This window comes from Lipomyces chichibuensis, assembly GCF_038497645.1.
Source record: "Lipomyces chichibuensis strain CBS 12929 unplaced genomic scaffold V1513scaffold_6, whole genome shotgun sequence".
Taxonomy (NCBI): Eukaryota; Fungi; Ascomycota; class Lipomycetes; order Lipomycetales; family Lipomycetaceae; genus Lipomyces; species Lipomyces chichibuensis.
Window position 1 is genome coordinate 47,790 of NW_027117458.1, and position 15,099 is coordinate 62,888.

Genomic DNA, 15,099 nt, shown 5'->3' on the forward strand with positions numbered 1-15,099 from the left:
ATGAGACCCATTTTGTTGCCGTTGTTTAGGGCTCAACCGCCACATGTTCAGTGTCACACACCCCTGCCTGAAACACAGGGTCGGAGTTCCTATATGCTGTATTGTCGATCTTAATCAAGCTCGTCATTGCTTCAAGACACATACATTAAACAAAGAATAATTTATTCGAAATCCCACTAGCTTCTATTACAACTATTTATTGTTCTCATACTTCCCTCATTGTTCTCTTACAATATCCAAACACAAATTACAAGGTACAGCAATTAGAATCGACCCTATTTCTAAACCAAGCAAACGAACTACTCCTAAGTCTCCATGAACCGTTCATATATATCCAATGCCAACAATATAAATAAAGCAAACTAAATTCTTTCCGGTTTCTTTTTTTATGTATAGTTTTGTTAGAAAGAAACTAAACTAACCCCTTTTCTCCAAACGATATATAACATGCCAATTACATCCCCTGATAGACACCGAGTATATTGTTCATATCCTTCGCAACGAGGACAACCTCACCACGGCCAATTTTAGAAACTTCGTCATTGGGGCCAACGCGTCGCAGACCATCAACAGCAAGACCGACAGCTGCAGCCTTGCGAGAAGACTGTCCAAACTCATTGGCCTTGAATAACTTTCTGTTGCCAACGCATACCCATAGACGACCAGCTGCAGCGCGCAATATCTCGAGCTCATCCGCATCAGTCTCCACGGAGCCAACATCCACCCAAGGAACCATGACGTCTCGGAAAACAGGTTTCGCGCTCTGTTCCTCGCTCTTGTAGTCATTTCCAATCGCACCTCCAGGATGCCATCGTCCAAAGTTCTTCTTGCGCTCCTCCTGCTCAGCGGTAATAATCTCGGATAATGTGATACAAACAGCGTCACCAACGGCAAGGCACGCCGTGGTCGAGGTAGTTGGCGCCGGGACTCCGTAGATCTCCCGCTCCAGTAACGACCCAGGTAAATCTGCGGACAGCACAGCGGCGGAACCTCGGCCAAGAGGCGAATCTGGCGTGCACGTCAAACATATCCGAGGTAAACCACTGGGGAGATACGGCAAGAGCTGATTGAGCTCGGGCGTGTTTCCAGACGAGGTAATCATGACCAGAACATCTGCCGGACGCAAAACGCCGAGATCGCCATGTAGGGCATCGCAAGGATGTAATGTAGCAGCGTGGATGCCGAGAGAATTCATGGTCGCCCCTAACTTGTCTGCTATCTTGCCGGACTTTCCCATGCCGGTCAAAACAATTTTGCCTCCAGTCATCAAGGCATTGTGCATTAACTGAATGGAAGTAACGTACTGATTCTGTGTTTCCGGGTCTGCCCGGTAGAGGTCTGTGAGGTGCGAAAGCGCAAGCGACTGGCTCCTCAAAATCGTTACGGCTGTATTTAGAATAGATACAGGAGACGTTTCTGCGGGAGGGGTAATCGGCGACGGCAAAAACGCCGGAATCTGATGGAGACAAGTGTCACAACGCATTTCGAAACTGAGTATGGGAAAGAGAAGGGTTGGCTATCTGTCGGTGAGGATTGAGATTCGGGACGTTGCTGATAAGAGAACGTGTCTCGATATTGTAGTTTTCCTACCAAGGCAAGATTAGCATTGCGCAAGAAATGAATGATCCGGAGAGAACGCACAACTGCACGGCAACAAATAACGCGACCTGGCCACTGAAGTGATGTCGAACCAAAAGTGAGGGGTGGAGTTCAGATTAGGCCAAGGTGAGTTCAGGATATATATACTGTTCGAACTCTGAGCGTGGCGAATTGAAATTGTGATTGATGACGTCTTCTAACGAGTACGGTCAAGGATACGTGAACAAGAGCAAACGCGTGCACGGGTAGTAGGGAGGAAGGTGGAGTGGTAAACAGAGATACTGATGATCTAAGGGTAGCAAGGCTTAATTGCTAGGGTCCATGTTGTTCACGCAAATTGCGCAATGGAATCTCGTCGGAACTCTGTTACCAAAAGGGTATTAAGCTGGCAATTTCGTACTATAATTACTATGCTGGGACAAAATATGGATATTCGGACGCGCCTTAGCTGGACGGGATGGTGGCGTACCCGCGCGGCTGGTACAGTCGTAGATACATGCCCCGCCCAGCCGAAACGCCGTACCCGTACAGCCCTAACCCGCGATCAACCCACCCGACTGCTGCCATGTGCTTGTTCGTTTGGGCATAAGTGCACCCTTGGCGCAACAATTGTCACCGCAGGCGCAACAGTACAGTGAGCAGTCGTTCGCAGCTTCGCTTAAGGGCGGTTTGACTACTCCGCCAATAGTAATTACCAATTTGTGCGGGTGCTGTACCAATGCGAATACGAGCGAATCCAAGCTGTCCCGCTACAGCCTCCTGACAACTTAAGGTGCTACTGTATCAAATCGCTTGAAGAGGCAAGTGTCTACTAAACATAAAACAGCTGGTCTCAATCCGCCAATTCCGGCCATAGTTGCGATTACTAGGGTTGCACTTGTAGTAACTTGCTCTTACCAGGTATACGGTATATATGTTTTTCCGTTCAAACACGTCATTTTTACGTCATAAAAGCGCAAATGATCAGATAAGGTATCGTTTGATCACAACTAGTGAATGAATCGAGCATGCATTCACATCAATTCACACGCTAGCCATCCGCTATGCTTCAGATTTCGGCCTCCGCACCGAAACGCGTGGGGAAACACGAAATGAAAGGAGTCAGAGACGATACGCCCGCGAACTTACCGTCCCTTAGTCTACGTGGCCCGTGCTAGACTTGACTGACGTGTTTGGCAAATCTTCCACTAACTAGTTAGAGATAGTAGTTAAATTAATTAATAATCTAGTGAGGTTTTACTATTCCTCATTCGGACTAGTGAAGATTTGTTCAACTATTTCTTGACCAGTGGTGATTAGATGGGCATGCGAAATTTACCTATTTTCACATATTGTGAGTTGTAAGGCAGTCATAGTGTAATGAAACCTGCATAAGTAATCTTCTGCAAACACCTTCTTCGCCGCAAACAAACCAACCGCCAGCGATACAGATCTCTCGGAATACGGCAGCAGCGTTGAATTATGTGAAACGTTGCTTGAACGGTTGGAGACCCGACACCAAATAACTTGTGTAAGCAAGGAAAGTGTACGATGGATGTTGAAAAAGTGGATATTGAAGTTGTCCATTTTGAAATATGCGCCAGATTATTGCGGTTTGTCAGGAATCAATTAATCCAGTAGCTCCTAAGGAATGCATTTCTGTAGCTGGCGCGGCAGATACAATCATGTCATAACGCTAATCCGACGAGTAATAACCGGTTACTTATCCATGAAACTACATTCATCAACGAGAGCATTGAGAGAGAGCATGAAACACTTAATAACTTGTCAATTTTGATGTGCATATATGCAAAATATTATATACGTATTCTAAACTATCCGCTGACTGTCTTCTACTATTTTCCATCTATAATCATCTTGTCGATCAAAAATTGCTGCCATCTGCGGAATCGATGCACGGCTTTGGCTGTCACTCTCGCTGGTTGGTACGTTAAGATTATTTTAAATGTTGCGGGGGACATTATGGAATAGATGAGGCTCACTGCTAAGCGGTCGCAATCTCCTCGCACCTATTACAGCCATATAGCATTCGTTATCGCGTTATATCATTGACTCTGTGCTTATCCCATTTTACGGCACGTGGCATTATTCATAAATTCCTACCTCTTCCATATTAACGACATAGAGGCTACATATTTTACACACAAGCTCTGCAAGACTTTAACAGCAATATAGCATTTGAAAGCGAAATTCATTAAAATTACTTACAGGAAACAATAACAATTTAAAATAACGTTATGATATTTAAAAATAAAATTATGAATTCGCATCCTATACCCAAGTTCTAACAACTAGCAAAAACTCATAAGAAATTATGGACAACCTTTGCTTTCTATCACATTAAATTGCAAAGAGCATCACATCTTTGAGCGCAAGTAAAAATATTAAAATCAAATCCCAGATCAAATATTCATTAAGCACAAACTCCACTTACAAACTGTAGCCGACTAACCCCACATCCAGTCAATGAATTCGCAGCCCCACCCACCCCAGAACCAAAATCGAATAAACTTCCCCAGAAATCTCGGCCATATATGATCGAACACACCAGCACATCCAAATCCTTCGCTCTCAATGCCTTCGCCATACTCTAACGAGTGTCGGACGCGGCATGTACCTCTCATGTTGTACCACTTCGGCTGCTGGCAAACTGTGGTACGGTCGAGATGTTTCCAAAGTGGGCCCGTTGGACCGTCAATGTAGCGCCATTCAAACGGATGGAAATGCTGTCGCGGATCGGATGGGTCAAGCTTTTCGTCTCCCCAGTGACCAGGGAAATACAGCCATTCTATCTTCAAGTTAGCCCAAACCGTCCGTGACTTGCGACATACCGACATACCTGCATTCGCCGACGTCGTATCGCCTTCTCCACACACCAGCGTCCCGTCATATGTATACGCCACGTAATTCTTTGCCGGGTCCCACAATGGCCCCCGGTCAGTGAAATCGCTCAGCATTCGGAATGGCAAATCATGAGAGTGCTGCCCGGCAGATCCATAATTTGCATGTGTACCTCGCGCGGAGAATATCACTGGCCTATTCGGATCTGTCTCCAATTTCTCAAGAGCCTTAAATGTGAATCCGCTACCACCGCCATGTGCCGACATCCATAGCGAATGCGGCTGGCCTTTATAAAACCGCAAAATCGAGTGTTCCCAGTCGCCAATGTGATTACCATATGGCCCACCTCCCATGACAAATGGACCCAGATTGAAGGAATAGAAATAGAACCAGAATGAGTCCACCCAGCCATCCCCTTTGTCGAACACTATTAAAATTGCTGGTGCCGGATTCCGTCCAGTGTCGATATCGGGCCTATTGCCAATGCCAGTGATCCAATCCGGGCCAATGTCAAAGTCAGAGGTCGACGTAAGATACACGTCTTCATTTCGGGGCAAACGGCCGACGTCGTAGATTGTCATTGGAAAGCCGACGTTGTGACTGATATTCTTGCCATCCAGAACCGGATACATATTCGCCGTACTATGGCCGTTAGTCCTTCGTGACTCTCGTTGCGCACTACACATTCAGCATTTCGGACACAAATACTTACAATTCTCGCCAGTCGCATGGTAAATACACCTCCTCAGAGTATAAATGAACAGTTGGTGCTGCAGCACGTCAGTCCAGAAAGCCACATCAAGCATATTTAATGGGTCAAGCCTACCATATTTTACAACATAATCTGGGATTTTTCCGGGTGTAACTGTCCAATCCTGCTCGTCGTCTTGCACCCATATCTTGAATGGAATCATCGGGAATGCGTCCACGAGTCTGAATATTATCACGAAAGACAGTAATAGTGACCGCCACATACTAAGCGACTTATTGGCACTGCTCGATATACTTGTACGGCATGTAGAATCCATGACAGTTTGTTGTTAGAATTCCAAAAAAAAAAAAATTCAATCGATTTTAATCCGATGCTGCTATGACTGGGAACTACTCCGAAGTATTAAGTCGACTAGGACTCGAGGACAAGCATCCACATTGGCAATCGAGAAATAACGGTACCAGTTGCAAAATGGCTCTTAGTTGGAAAAGCAAGCAACAACCTACATATGATATGTCGTTAGAAGAGACGGTTCTCTTGGTGGCCAAGCCAAATAGTAGCAACAATAGCTCGGTCGCCTTGCAATCACGAAATCAGACGGCGGTCCCGGACAACTCAAAACTTACCTGGAAATACTGGTATTCTTCAAGTTCTTGAATATGCTGTGGCTATACGATATAAAAGTCGGTCGGGCGTCACTTCTGAAATAGCGCTCGCAGTTAGGATAGTCGATCAACGACATAAATTGGCTATTCTCGGGGCCGCGCGGGCATTTGCCGCAGTCTCCTTAGTACCCTAAATACGACATTAACTTTAGTCTTTAACGTTAAATAAGCAAGCAATTTTGCATTTAAGTAGAAACGGCCTCATCCGGAACTTAACCTTGATGTGCGGCTGGAACACCCTAAATGATAACACGAGCCGCTCATGCTGCGTTCGCTAACATGTTGTCAATCCTCGGGAGTTTCACCCGAGTTCGGAGACATAAGCCGCGATGACCTGGAAGCCGCAAGCCGCAAGAGTGCAGTGTATTACTTTCAAATTAATTTTTGCGTAGTTCCGGAATACGTATTACAATTACTAACGTTTGGTAATCAAATTTCCTGTTTCAATTGTATGCGTCCTTAGTTTCTGTAGCTTATATGTAAGACTACCAGCGATGATAACCAACGCCGTTCCGCATTAATTGTGGGCCCGTCATTCCTTTACAACAACTACAAAGGTACGTGCTTACTTCGTTTGCAAAAACTTTGACAAGTCCCGAACTTTCTTCACGTCTCTAAACGTCAGGCTTATGCGCTTAGCTCGCCGCTTCAACAAGCCGCCATTCATATCTATGCTCTCCCTGGTTTCGTTGCTTAAGAAGTGCCAATTACTGACCGTGTCGCTGCTTAGGTCTTTATCTATTAATATCTCTTGTATACCGTGCAGGTATTTCGTGTACATTTCATCCGTCACTACCAAGAGACTGATAAATCTCGTCAGTGGTCGTCGAGCAAATTGAGATGAGAACGATCTGCATACCTCCTAGGCTCCTGATATATCCTATACTTGACTGTACGCTTACCATCATCAGACTTCTCATAGATCTCCAATATTATGCCATCGTTCAAGCTGATGGTTGCGACCATCGGATAATACACATCCCCGTCCTCGTGTGGCATGATCCCTTGTCCAGGTTCGTACTCATTGATCAAGCAATGGTTTGCGCGACCGTGTGGTGATGCACTCCATATTCCAAGATCAATCGTGCGTGGAATTATTGAACCTGCCAGCCAATTCGGAATCGCGTCGGTAGTTGGCAAGATCGACCCTTGGAGGAGCTGCGTTGGCCAAGATTGCAGCCGGCGACGGGAGAGAGCCGTCCATCGTGCTGATGGGGCAGTTTGTATCTATTCGCATGTACATGTTAAGTCACTGAGCAGAACAGGATTGCAAAATCGTAACATACTTTGTCAATAAGCGATTGCTCCTCCCCCTCTGAAATGAAGTCAGGGATGTAATACGCCCTATCCGGCAGAGCCACGAGTCGATACGCTTCAAGGTATCTCATAGTGAAAGGTGCAATACCTGTACCAATAGCAATGCATTAATGGCTAACAATAATAAAAATAAATGAGTCCGCATTTTTGATAGTTTGATGGCATCGGCGGAGTATAAATATGGCATAAATCCGTGGCATTTATCATTATAAAATCCCAAACATAATGGCGCTTGCGACGATCTAACGATCACCTGACCAGCTACATCTGTTATCCATAATAGCCCGTTCGCTTTCACCGGGCAAATCGGGGTTCAATTTTCCGTTTCAGTGTGTATCTTTGGTGCCAATAATGGTGTCCACGAATGACGAATATATTCGTATTCGAAATACGATGTATTCGTATTCGAATTATAGCAGGCAAATATACAGCGTGGATTGCTCATGGGAGTTGCCCCTGAGTCGTAATACCTTAAGTGCCTACACAGCACAAAAGATTTTCTAGACTTCGTCTTATGGTGCTATTCATGCTATTTCGACAAAGACTACGAAAGGACTAGGCGTGGATACGATTGCGATTAATCGTTATTCGTAAAGTCAAATATGATTACAATACGAGTCCATGTGATACTTTACGATTAACTATACGAGGGTGAGTGAGGTCGGTTACCCGCAAAAAATCATCTAGTTAACTTCATTATCTGCCCTAATTACAGTAGAGGACAAACAAACAAATTGAATAAAAAAGACACAAAATTGAAAAATTACAATTCAGCTGCTGTTGAATGGTATCTGCAAGTAAAGTAAGCTTTCTCATGATTCCTGACTCCGTCGAATGCCGTCTTAACTCTAGCAATAATCTCTCAACAGCCACATCAGAGGCTGGAATCGCGAGGTAGCGCCGAGTCCAAACGGGACCTAACGCAATGCTTCGTGACGATATATGTACCATCGCCGGAGATTGGCGCATAAACTTGATTGGTTGAAGACAACACTGCTAAGTTTGCCCGCGGTGAGCAGAGGATGTCGACTTGGTAGCCATTCGTGGGTATTAATGATGGATTTGCTATTTTCAGCATGCACGAATTTCTTTCCCAGCGTCTTGCGTCTATTATAGGACTATTGTTTGCGTTGATGATATGTAACGGAGTAATATTTGATCTCCATTCCAAAAATTTTAGGCATTGAATCAATAATTGTGACAACGCGCAGATACTGTTCATATTCCAAAGTTGAATCCACCTTTACGAGAGGGCCACATTGCACGTCAAGCTCTCGATATGTACGTGCCAGCAAGGACTCGGGTAACTCCGGTTGCTAGGAGATGAACAGTGGTAGATGGGTAGAGAACCGAAAGGCAGCGAAAGAGCGCCATGCGCGTTCATCTGGTTGGCGTAGAATATTTTATAAAGGGGTTCTTGCTGGGTTTCAAACCGCGACATCCCATTCCAATTATTAAAGCTGCCACTACTCGTCCGACAGACAAACACTGCACCCGCGCTGCATCTCCGGCTGCCAGATTGTACAGATCATCATTCCTGCTCTGGTAAAGCGCATGTTGTAGATTACTGCGTGTCGTATCATTAATATGGCAGGAAGTGGAACAAAACATACTGACGGCGATTGCATAGCGCACAGCGAAATTACACTTTGCATATGTCTTCGATGGACGGCTTGGCTGATGAGCACAGTGACGTTTCGTAGCCAAGGGCATTATTGTCTCGGGGGCTTGTCTGCGACTGATTGTGCGGCTCCGACGCGGGCGCGGCCCCCTGCATATCAAAATTCCACGCGACGCGTCGTGAGCTTAAAATTTATTAGTGGCCCGCAATTAACACTGTCGACTACTACCCAAAGGGCCCTGGCGATATCTTTCGCCCCGGCCCGCCCCCGCCCTCATGCTCCCTCTGCTGTCCGCTTCTTAATTACGCGACGAGTCCCTAACTTGACTTTCCTCTCTATCCGCGGCCTTCTTTGTGGTTCCTTTGGCCCGTTCCTCACTGTTTCTCGCGTTATTTCCGTCAGTCATTCTTTTGATCGTCCCCTTGTTTCGCAAGCCCTCTATTGATTCGTCTTCAACTGTCTCGACCTGGTCAATATAATGCGGATTCTATCGCTTTCCTTGTTAATAGCCCTGGTAGCTTGTGCCTCGGAAACACTCGCATTTCCAATTAACTTCTCGTTCTTCTGGCGCAGAGCGACCGTGCCTTTTGATAAATCGCCTGTTCGGTACCATCGTCGCTTCGCTCTCAATGACACCGTCGTCGTTAATGGCACTAGCGTGATCACTCTCACGAAGACCGTGACGCAGGTAAAACCTACTACCCTATACACGGCCGCAGTTGAAATTAACGGTATTTTTTTCTGACTTCTAAATGTTTCGACTGTTGCAGTGGGCTAATTCTTTTGTAGAGGACACGACCACTATCACCGAGCAAGTCACTCTCTACGTGACAAAAACTTACAATGGCGATTCTGCTACCACGATTGTCTCGCAAGTTGTGCAGACTATAACTGAAACTTTGACGTACGCTCAAACTGTTGCGGCCTACCTCGATACGACATCGCCTTTGTACATTACAACGCTCTCCTCCACGAGTGCGTCGTCGGAAACTTCAACAGCTTCCCCCACTCCGACGGTTACGTCTGCAGACATCTCTAGCGATCGTCCAGCGGGCACCTACACGACGGACACTACTATCACGGTTCCCGTCACTACCACAGTTACCAGAACGATTGAGTATATGGCTACCATTACCGATAATTTATCTTCCACTCGGTATATCATACTGAGAAAATCTTTGACCGCAACGCACATTGAGTCGATTGTTAAGCCTACAAATGTTAAGTACGTGGTTGGCGAAGTCTCGTCCACTTATACTACATATTCTCTTTCGTCGGTCGCCAGCGTCGGCGACGATGGGGACGTGACCGAAATCGTCATATCTGTTCCAGCTACTGTCACAGATATTGACACTACCACTTCCACACTTACACAATTCATTACGATTTTCAGGACTAGGACGATCTGTAAAGCAACCACGAATTTTCTCGCGACTCCTTACACGAACTCCACCTTTGTAAGCAGTACTGTTTCTGCTGTTAGCACCACGCCCACGAGCGACTTGACAACTATAACTACCGCCTCCTCAACTCCAAGCTACTCCCTAACTACGACAATCTTCGAGTATGTCACGGTAGACGCAGCAGATGCTGACCAGACCAGCTCTGTTCATCCGGCTTCTACCAGCAATAGCACGTTGCACTGGCGTCGGCATCGAACGCGTAGTAGAGGAATGCTGTCTGGGTCGCATCAATCATAACGATATTATAGCTCACTCTCCTTGCTTGATTTACTGCTTATTGTGCGTTCCTTGGCGTTAGTCTGTACTTTGGTTTGCATTTGGACAAGATAAAGGCTAATTATCGATGCGTCAAATGCTCATGCAGATTCTGCTTTTTGCACTTGTCACGCATTTAGCCTTGGCCGCGTTGGGATTGTGAATAGAGTAAACTGTTGAAATGTTCATTATGCATTTGCGCTTGTTTTGAACTACCGGCATCACAGCCTGCTTTATAGCTCGTTCATGTACTTCTACTAAAGATCTTAGTTCATCAAGTTCCCACACGGCGTTATTTGGCATGGTCGAAAGCTTGATCCCCCATTCAAATTGTCGGATCAAAATTTATCTTCCGATTCTGATGTCAGTCCAACTGCATGGACTCTGACAGTATGTCTCACCATCCAACCGTCTGGCTTCCCGTGTTCGTGTTCGATCCCAAATATTGAGGATATTACTTATGCATGATTAATTACCTCATTTCGGTTCTGGACAGCGATTCTTGGGGTGTGACCTGCAACGCCAGAGACATTATCGCGCCAGACTTTGTTACATCCTGAATCAAGGAGAAACTAGGAACAGTACCACCTTTCCCTCAACATCCCTTTCATCGAGATCCATTTCGCTGCTCAAAAGATGGGAGTCTCTTTCTCCGTTGTTTCGAATACCACTGATGTTTGTGTGTTTTGTACGCAATTGTTGATGCGGTAAGACGGAGCACTAAAGGTGCGCTGTAGAGTGTCCTTCTCAATCTTAGAAAACGCATGACTCATAGTACTCAGAAGCAGTTGGCGTTAAATCAACCGCGTAACAAATGTTCGCGAACGCACCTGGTCAGTCATGGCTTTAGCTGACGAAAGTCGTGGGACGCGCCTGCTGAGCACCGGACTATATAGTGTTATCATTTCAAACTCTTTTAAGGTCTTCGGGAAATTATTCGATAAAAGTTTAGCTGGCACAACTAATGGTACGACCAGTCCGACATTAGGTTATTATACTTTAGAGAATAGCCCCGAAGAAGGCACGCCTCTAAACGCGCATACTCTGGCAGTAAGCGTTAGTAAACACCAAAGACCAAATTCACATGATAGGTAGTATTAGCAAGTCTCAAATACCTCGTTGTGGGATTTTGAATCAGGCCCATTTAAGTAGTTTGTGTGTTCATCTGCATGGGCTACCGGCATAAGCATACCACGTGCTGCTAGACCGCATCCACCGCTTTTCTCGACTGAGCCCGCGATGGCATCTGTCTATCTACGGAGTTGAGTTATGCGTCGGCATTATGACTGAAGCTTTCTGCGCATATTAATGTACAGGCTACAGCTAAACAAGCAGCGAAGCAACGACCAAAAGCTGATGGTCTATCTGTTGAACGATGCCTTCGCTCCTCACATTGAGTTAATTAATGATTAATTATTTTTATTAACATCACTGATTGTCGATGCTCGGACGGGGCTGACGGAGCTGATATAACAACTGCATCACTGACATTTAGCAGTAATGAATGTGCTTGTACAGATATTCTATAGTTTGCATCAAGGCGACGGACATTACTGTATATGATAAATATCGGCATGGATACACGCATATCCACGGATATCCATCGTGGATACGGATATGGATCGAAAATACACTGATAGGCATATGGATACAGATACGGATAAAGCAATTTGGACTAGTCATGTCCGTAGACAATATTTAGGGCTGTTGATGATATTTGACTTGGCTAATATTATTTGACCGATTATCAACGTCGAATACGACATAGGCCAGTTCCCCGACATCGAATACGAATATCGAAGCACTCTTCGACCGTCGAATCGAATATTCGATATATCCTGCCGGTATTCGATATTCTACAAAGTATTACATAATCAACCGTAGAGAAATGGATTTAGTGGGATTTTAAGCTGCAAGAATCACTAAGCTTTATACAGGCATTTGCCAGTTTATAGCAATAGTTGTCCAAATAGGTAGTGGTGGAGGACGGTGCCGCGACTACACAGGCCGATAGTCTGGATATTGGCCTTATTATGGAGGATGCATTCCCAGTTAAGTTCAGACGAAAAGGCTCAGCCAATTTTGTTGGAGACTGAGTTGCTATTTCACATCGCCCAGTCCGCGGTCCACGCACAGCGATTCAGCGGTACAATGACTCTTTCTAAAAAAACGGAATTAGCGTTGGTTTGCAAGTAAAAACTGTATTACCTAAGGGCCATGGATGGCTTATTCCGTCAATGCTTTTGTTAGTGTTGAATTGTCTGATTTTATTGGGACTGGCGATATCGATGAATTTGAATGTCCCCGACATCCACTGTTCTGTTTATCAGTACGTCAAGCTTCACTCTACTACTTGATGACCCTTATTCCAGAGGACCTGCCGAACGCCTAGTTATTGCAAATACCGGGACCCATGATAGGAACAGATGACAACGATATGTCATGATAGGAACAGATGACAACGATATGTAGCCATCTTAAAAACTCAGATGACATGGTTTTAGTATAACGCATTTCATCGATCATGACTACATGAAGAATTAATTGACATAACGACCTTGGTAGGTGCTGTTTACAAAGGAAACCGTTTCCATTTTGCAAAAGGCAGATTGTGACGAATAAATCAGTACAACACTTGATGACTGCTGCCTGCTCCTGCAATAGCCCCGAACATGTTGTCATTCACATCCACACCCGATGTAACCTCTTAGGGATTGAGGTTGATGGTAAGCTATACTAAGCATATTTCGTAGGTGAACCTATGGAACGATCATTAACGTGTTCTTTGTTGACATCTTTCTATCCACAACAAACTCTATTTTTTGCACTATTAGGCCGAATGGCTATTAAACCACAGCGGACTTCTTGTTCTCGCATCGATGAAGAACGCAGCCAAAATAATAGTACGTGTAAATTGCAGAATTTGGTGAATCATTAAAAATTTTGAATGCATACCTTCAGGTATTGGAGTGTACACCTGTTTCAGCGTCATTATGTACACAAAGCTTCGTTTTGGTTGTTGGCACGTATTTGGCATAAGCTAGATTTTCCCATATAGCGGTAGCGATCGTTACAAGTAATGCGAGTTACCCAAATGCTATTAAGTTAATTCGTAGCATGTAGAGCTTTTAAGTCTCCACTAATTATTGGAATTTTCTAATTTTGACCTCAAATCAGGAAGGACTACCCAACGTCAGAGTGCCAATATGCGGAGAAAAAGAAACTAATAGAAAATGTCTTAGTAACTGCAACTGAAGCCTCTAGAGCGCAGATTCGAAGTCTGTCATCCCACGCACTTCCATAACATTAATTCTGACTTTCACCATCGTTGATCCAAACAAACGGGAATACTGGTCAATTTCCCGGCCGTATTAGGATATCCGCCTGCAATTTGTCTAGTAGAACGAGAATCCCAAACAACCTTCACAAGGTGCGGTCTTAAAGGTTTGTGGAATGTGCTAGTCTGAGCCGCACAGGCTCATCGATTACAGTTTTCTTTTGTGAACAGTTTAATCCAGTCCCTGCGTGTAATAATCAATTCCCAGATGTCCGAGTTTTTGGCAAAGCATCTCTTGGCCCTGTCCTGGCATGTTCCTAGGAACACGAATTATCCTGTTCATAGTTCGGAATTCAATTGTTTGTAAACTGATTTCGAAGCGTAGCTTGTCTGGAAACGCAGCTCTAAGCGGGTAAATCCCATATAAAGCTAAGTATTCGCGACAGACCGAATAGCGAACAAGTACAGGCAATGAAAAATGAAATAACTCCGAAACGAGATGAAAGAAAACGTGAAATTGCTGAAAGGGCAGTGTGTAGTCATGGGCCTTTTTTTCGGTCCCTGCAGCCCATATTTTTCGGGGTCAACATCAGTTTTTGCGGCCGGATAATGACATAGGAATATAGCTCTTTCGGGAGTGTTATAGTCTGCATTAGCAATCTATTACGTTTTATTTTGTAGTAAAGTCAAATTTTATTCTAAGATCATTCACATCACTGACTATTGCTACTGCATCCATGGTTCTGAGTCGCGATCGTTGGTTTCTGTTATTTTGTCACACGAAGGAGTAGAAAGCCCACTCATCTTATGTGTCTGAACCTTCCTTTTTCGTTCCGGCAGCGATTCCGCTTCTCAACCTTCACATCTCCGTCGCTTTTCCCGCTCCAACTGTTTCTCCGCTTTTGTTTCTGACAATCGATTCACGACTTCGAATTCTTATATTGCTTTCTCCAACGATGTGTCTTTGCACATAATATAATATGTACGTTGGTAAACTGTCAACTCAATGCATCAGCCAAGTGTCCTAAGTTTTGGATGGATTATTCTGTTTGAAATGTTCCTCTAGGATCGCAACCACGAGCACTTAATTATCGGTATTGTGCTGAGAAAAAAGCCTTAATAGATAGTTTGCAAGCCGACCGATTAGCATGCATTTATATGTTTGGTACATATTCTCCCAGAAGTCGTACAACAACAACCTATGAAGCACAACTTTACATCTGACGGCTATGCCGTTGAAAACGAACCGCATTTGTTGCTGCAAATGCAGAAACTCGTTATCGATTTGCTAACATAAAACGAGATTGAGTTCAACTTGCCAAGGCTACTCCGAAAGGCTACTCCGAAC

General features: G+C 44.8%; 4 protein-coding genes across 4 annotated transcripts; 1 reads left to right on the forward strand and 3 right to left on the reverse strand.

The window, feature by feature from the left end:
* Window positions 1–143: 143 nt before the first annotated feature.
* Window positions 144–1,866, reverse strand: V1513DRAFT_439511 (uncharacterized protein). The gene has a single exon (XM_066897226.1). It carries the CDS (start codon window positions 1,481–1,483, stop codon window positions 455–457), a length of 1,029 nt encoding a protein of 342 aa, XP_066754966.1. The 5' UTR covers window positions 1,484–1,866; the 3' UTR covers window positions 144–454.
* Window positions 1,867–3,772: 1,906 nt separating this feature from the next.
* V1513DRAFT_439514 (uncharacterized protein) lies at window positions 3,773–5,919 on the reverse strand. Its single transcript, XM_066897227.1, has 5 exons — window positions 5,779–5,919; window positions 5,267–5,654; window positions 5,153–5,210; window positions 4,439–5,082; window positions 3,773–4,387 (listed from the first exon to the last, which is right to left on the reverse strand). Exons 2-5 carry the CDS (start codon window positions 5,466–5,468, stop codon window positions 4,047–4,049), a joined length of 1,245 nt encoding a protein of 414 aa, XP_066754967.1. The 5' UTR covers window positions 5,469–5,654; window positions 5,779–5,919; the 3' UTR covers window positions 3,773–4,046.
* A 77-nt stretch (window positions 5,920–5,996) lies between these two features.
* V1513DRAFT_439516 (uncharacterized protein) lies at window positions 5,997–7,295 on the reverse strand. The gene is made up of 3 exons (XM_066897228.1): window positions 7,104–7,295; window positions 6,677–7,044; window positions 5,997–6,620 (listed from the first exon to the last, which is right to left on the reverse strand). Exons 1-3 carry the CDS (start codon window positions 7,203–7,205, stop codon window positions 6,383–6,385), a joined length of 708 nt encoding a protein of 235 aa, XP_066754968.1. The 5' UTR covers window positions 7,206–7,295; the 3' UTR covers window positions 5,997–6,382.
* Window positions 7,296–8,995: 1,700 nt separating this feature from the next.
* On the forward strand, window positions 8,996–10,745 carry V1513DRAFT_483379 (uncharacterized protein). Its single transcript, XM_066900414.1, has 2 exons — window positions 8,996–9,487; window positions 9,546–10,745. The coding sequence occupies exons 1-2, from the start codon at window positions 9,235–9,237 to the stop codon at window positions 10,454–10,456; spliced, it is 1,164 nt and encodes a 387-aa protein (XP_066754969.1). The 5' UTR covers window positions 8,996–9,234; the 3' UTR covers window positions 10,457–10,745.
* The last annotated feature ends 4,354 nt before the right edge of the window (window positions 10,746–15,099 follow it).

Excerpts from the sequence above, each read along its gene's own strand:
- V1513DRAFT_439511 (XM_066897226.1), bottom strand. The coding sequence starts at position 1,483 with ATGCGTTGTGACACTTGTCTCCATCAGATTCCGGCGTTTTTGCCGTCG.
- V1513DRAFT_439516 (XM_066897228.1), bottom strand. The coding sequence starts at position 7,205 with ATGAGATACCTTGAAGCGTATCGACTCGTGGCTCTGCCGGATAGGGCG. Across the intron at positions 7,045-7,103 it reads AGCAATCGCTTATTGACAAA|ATACAAACTGCCCCATCAGC; the intron begins GTATGTTACGAT and ends ACATGCGAATAG. Across the intron at positions 6,621-6,676 it reads ATATATCAGGAGCCTAGGAG|TCTCTTGGTAGTGACGGATG; the intron begins GTATGCAGATCG and ends GAGATTTATCAG.
- V1513DRAFT_483379 (XM_066900414.1), top strand. The coding sequence starts at position 9,235 with ATGCGGATTCTATCGCTTTCCTTGTTAATAGCCCTGGTAGCTTGTGCC. Across the intron at positions 9,488-9,545 it reads GGCCGCAGTTGAAATTAACG|AGGACACGACCACTATCACC; the intron begins GTATTTTTTTCT and ends ATTCTTTTGTAG.
- V1513DRAFT_439514 (XM_066897227.1), bottom strand. The coding sequence starts at position 5,468 with ATGGATTCTACATGCCGTACAAGTATATCGAGCAGTGCCAATAAGTCG. Across the intron at positions 5,211-5,266 it reads AGATTATGTTGTAAAATATG|CACCAACTGTTCATTTATAC; the intron begins GTAGGCTTGACC and ends GACGTGCTGCAG. Across the intron at positions 5,083-5,152 it reads CCATGCGACTGGCGAGAATT|TACGGCGAATATGTATCCGG; the intron begins GTAAGTATTTGT and ends TAACGGCCATAG.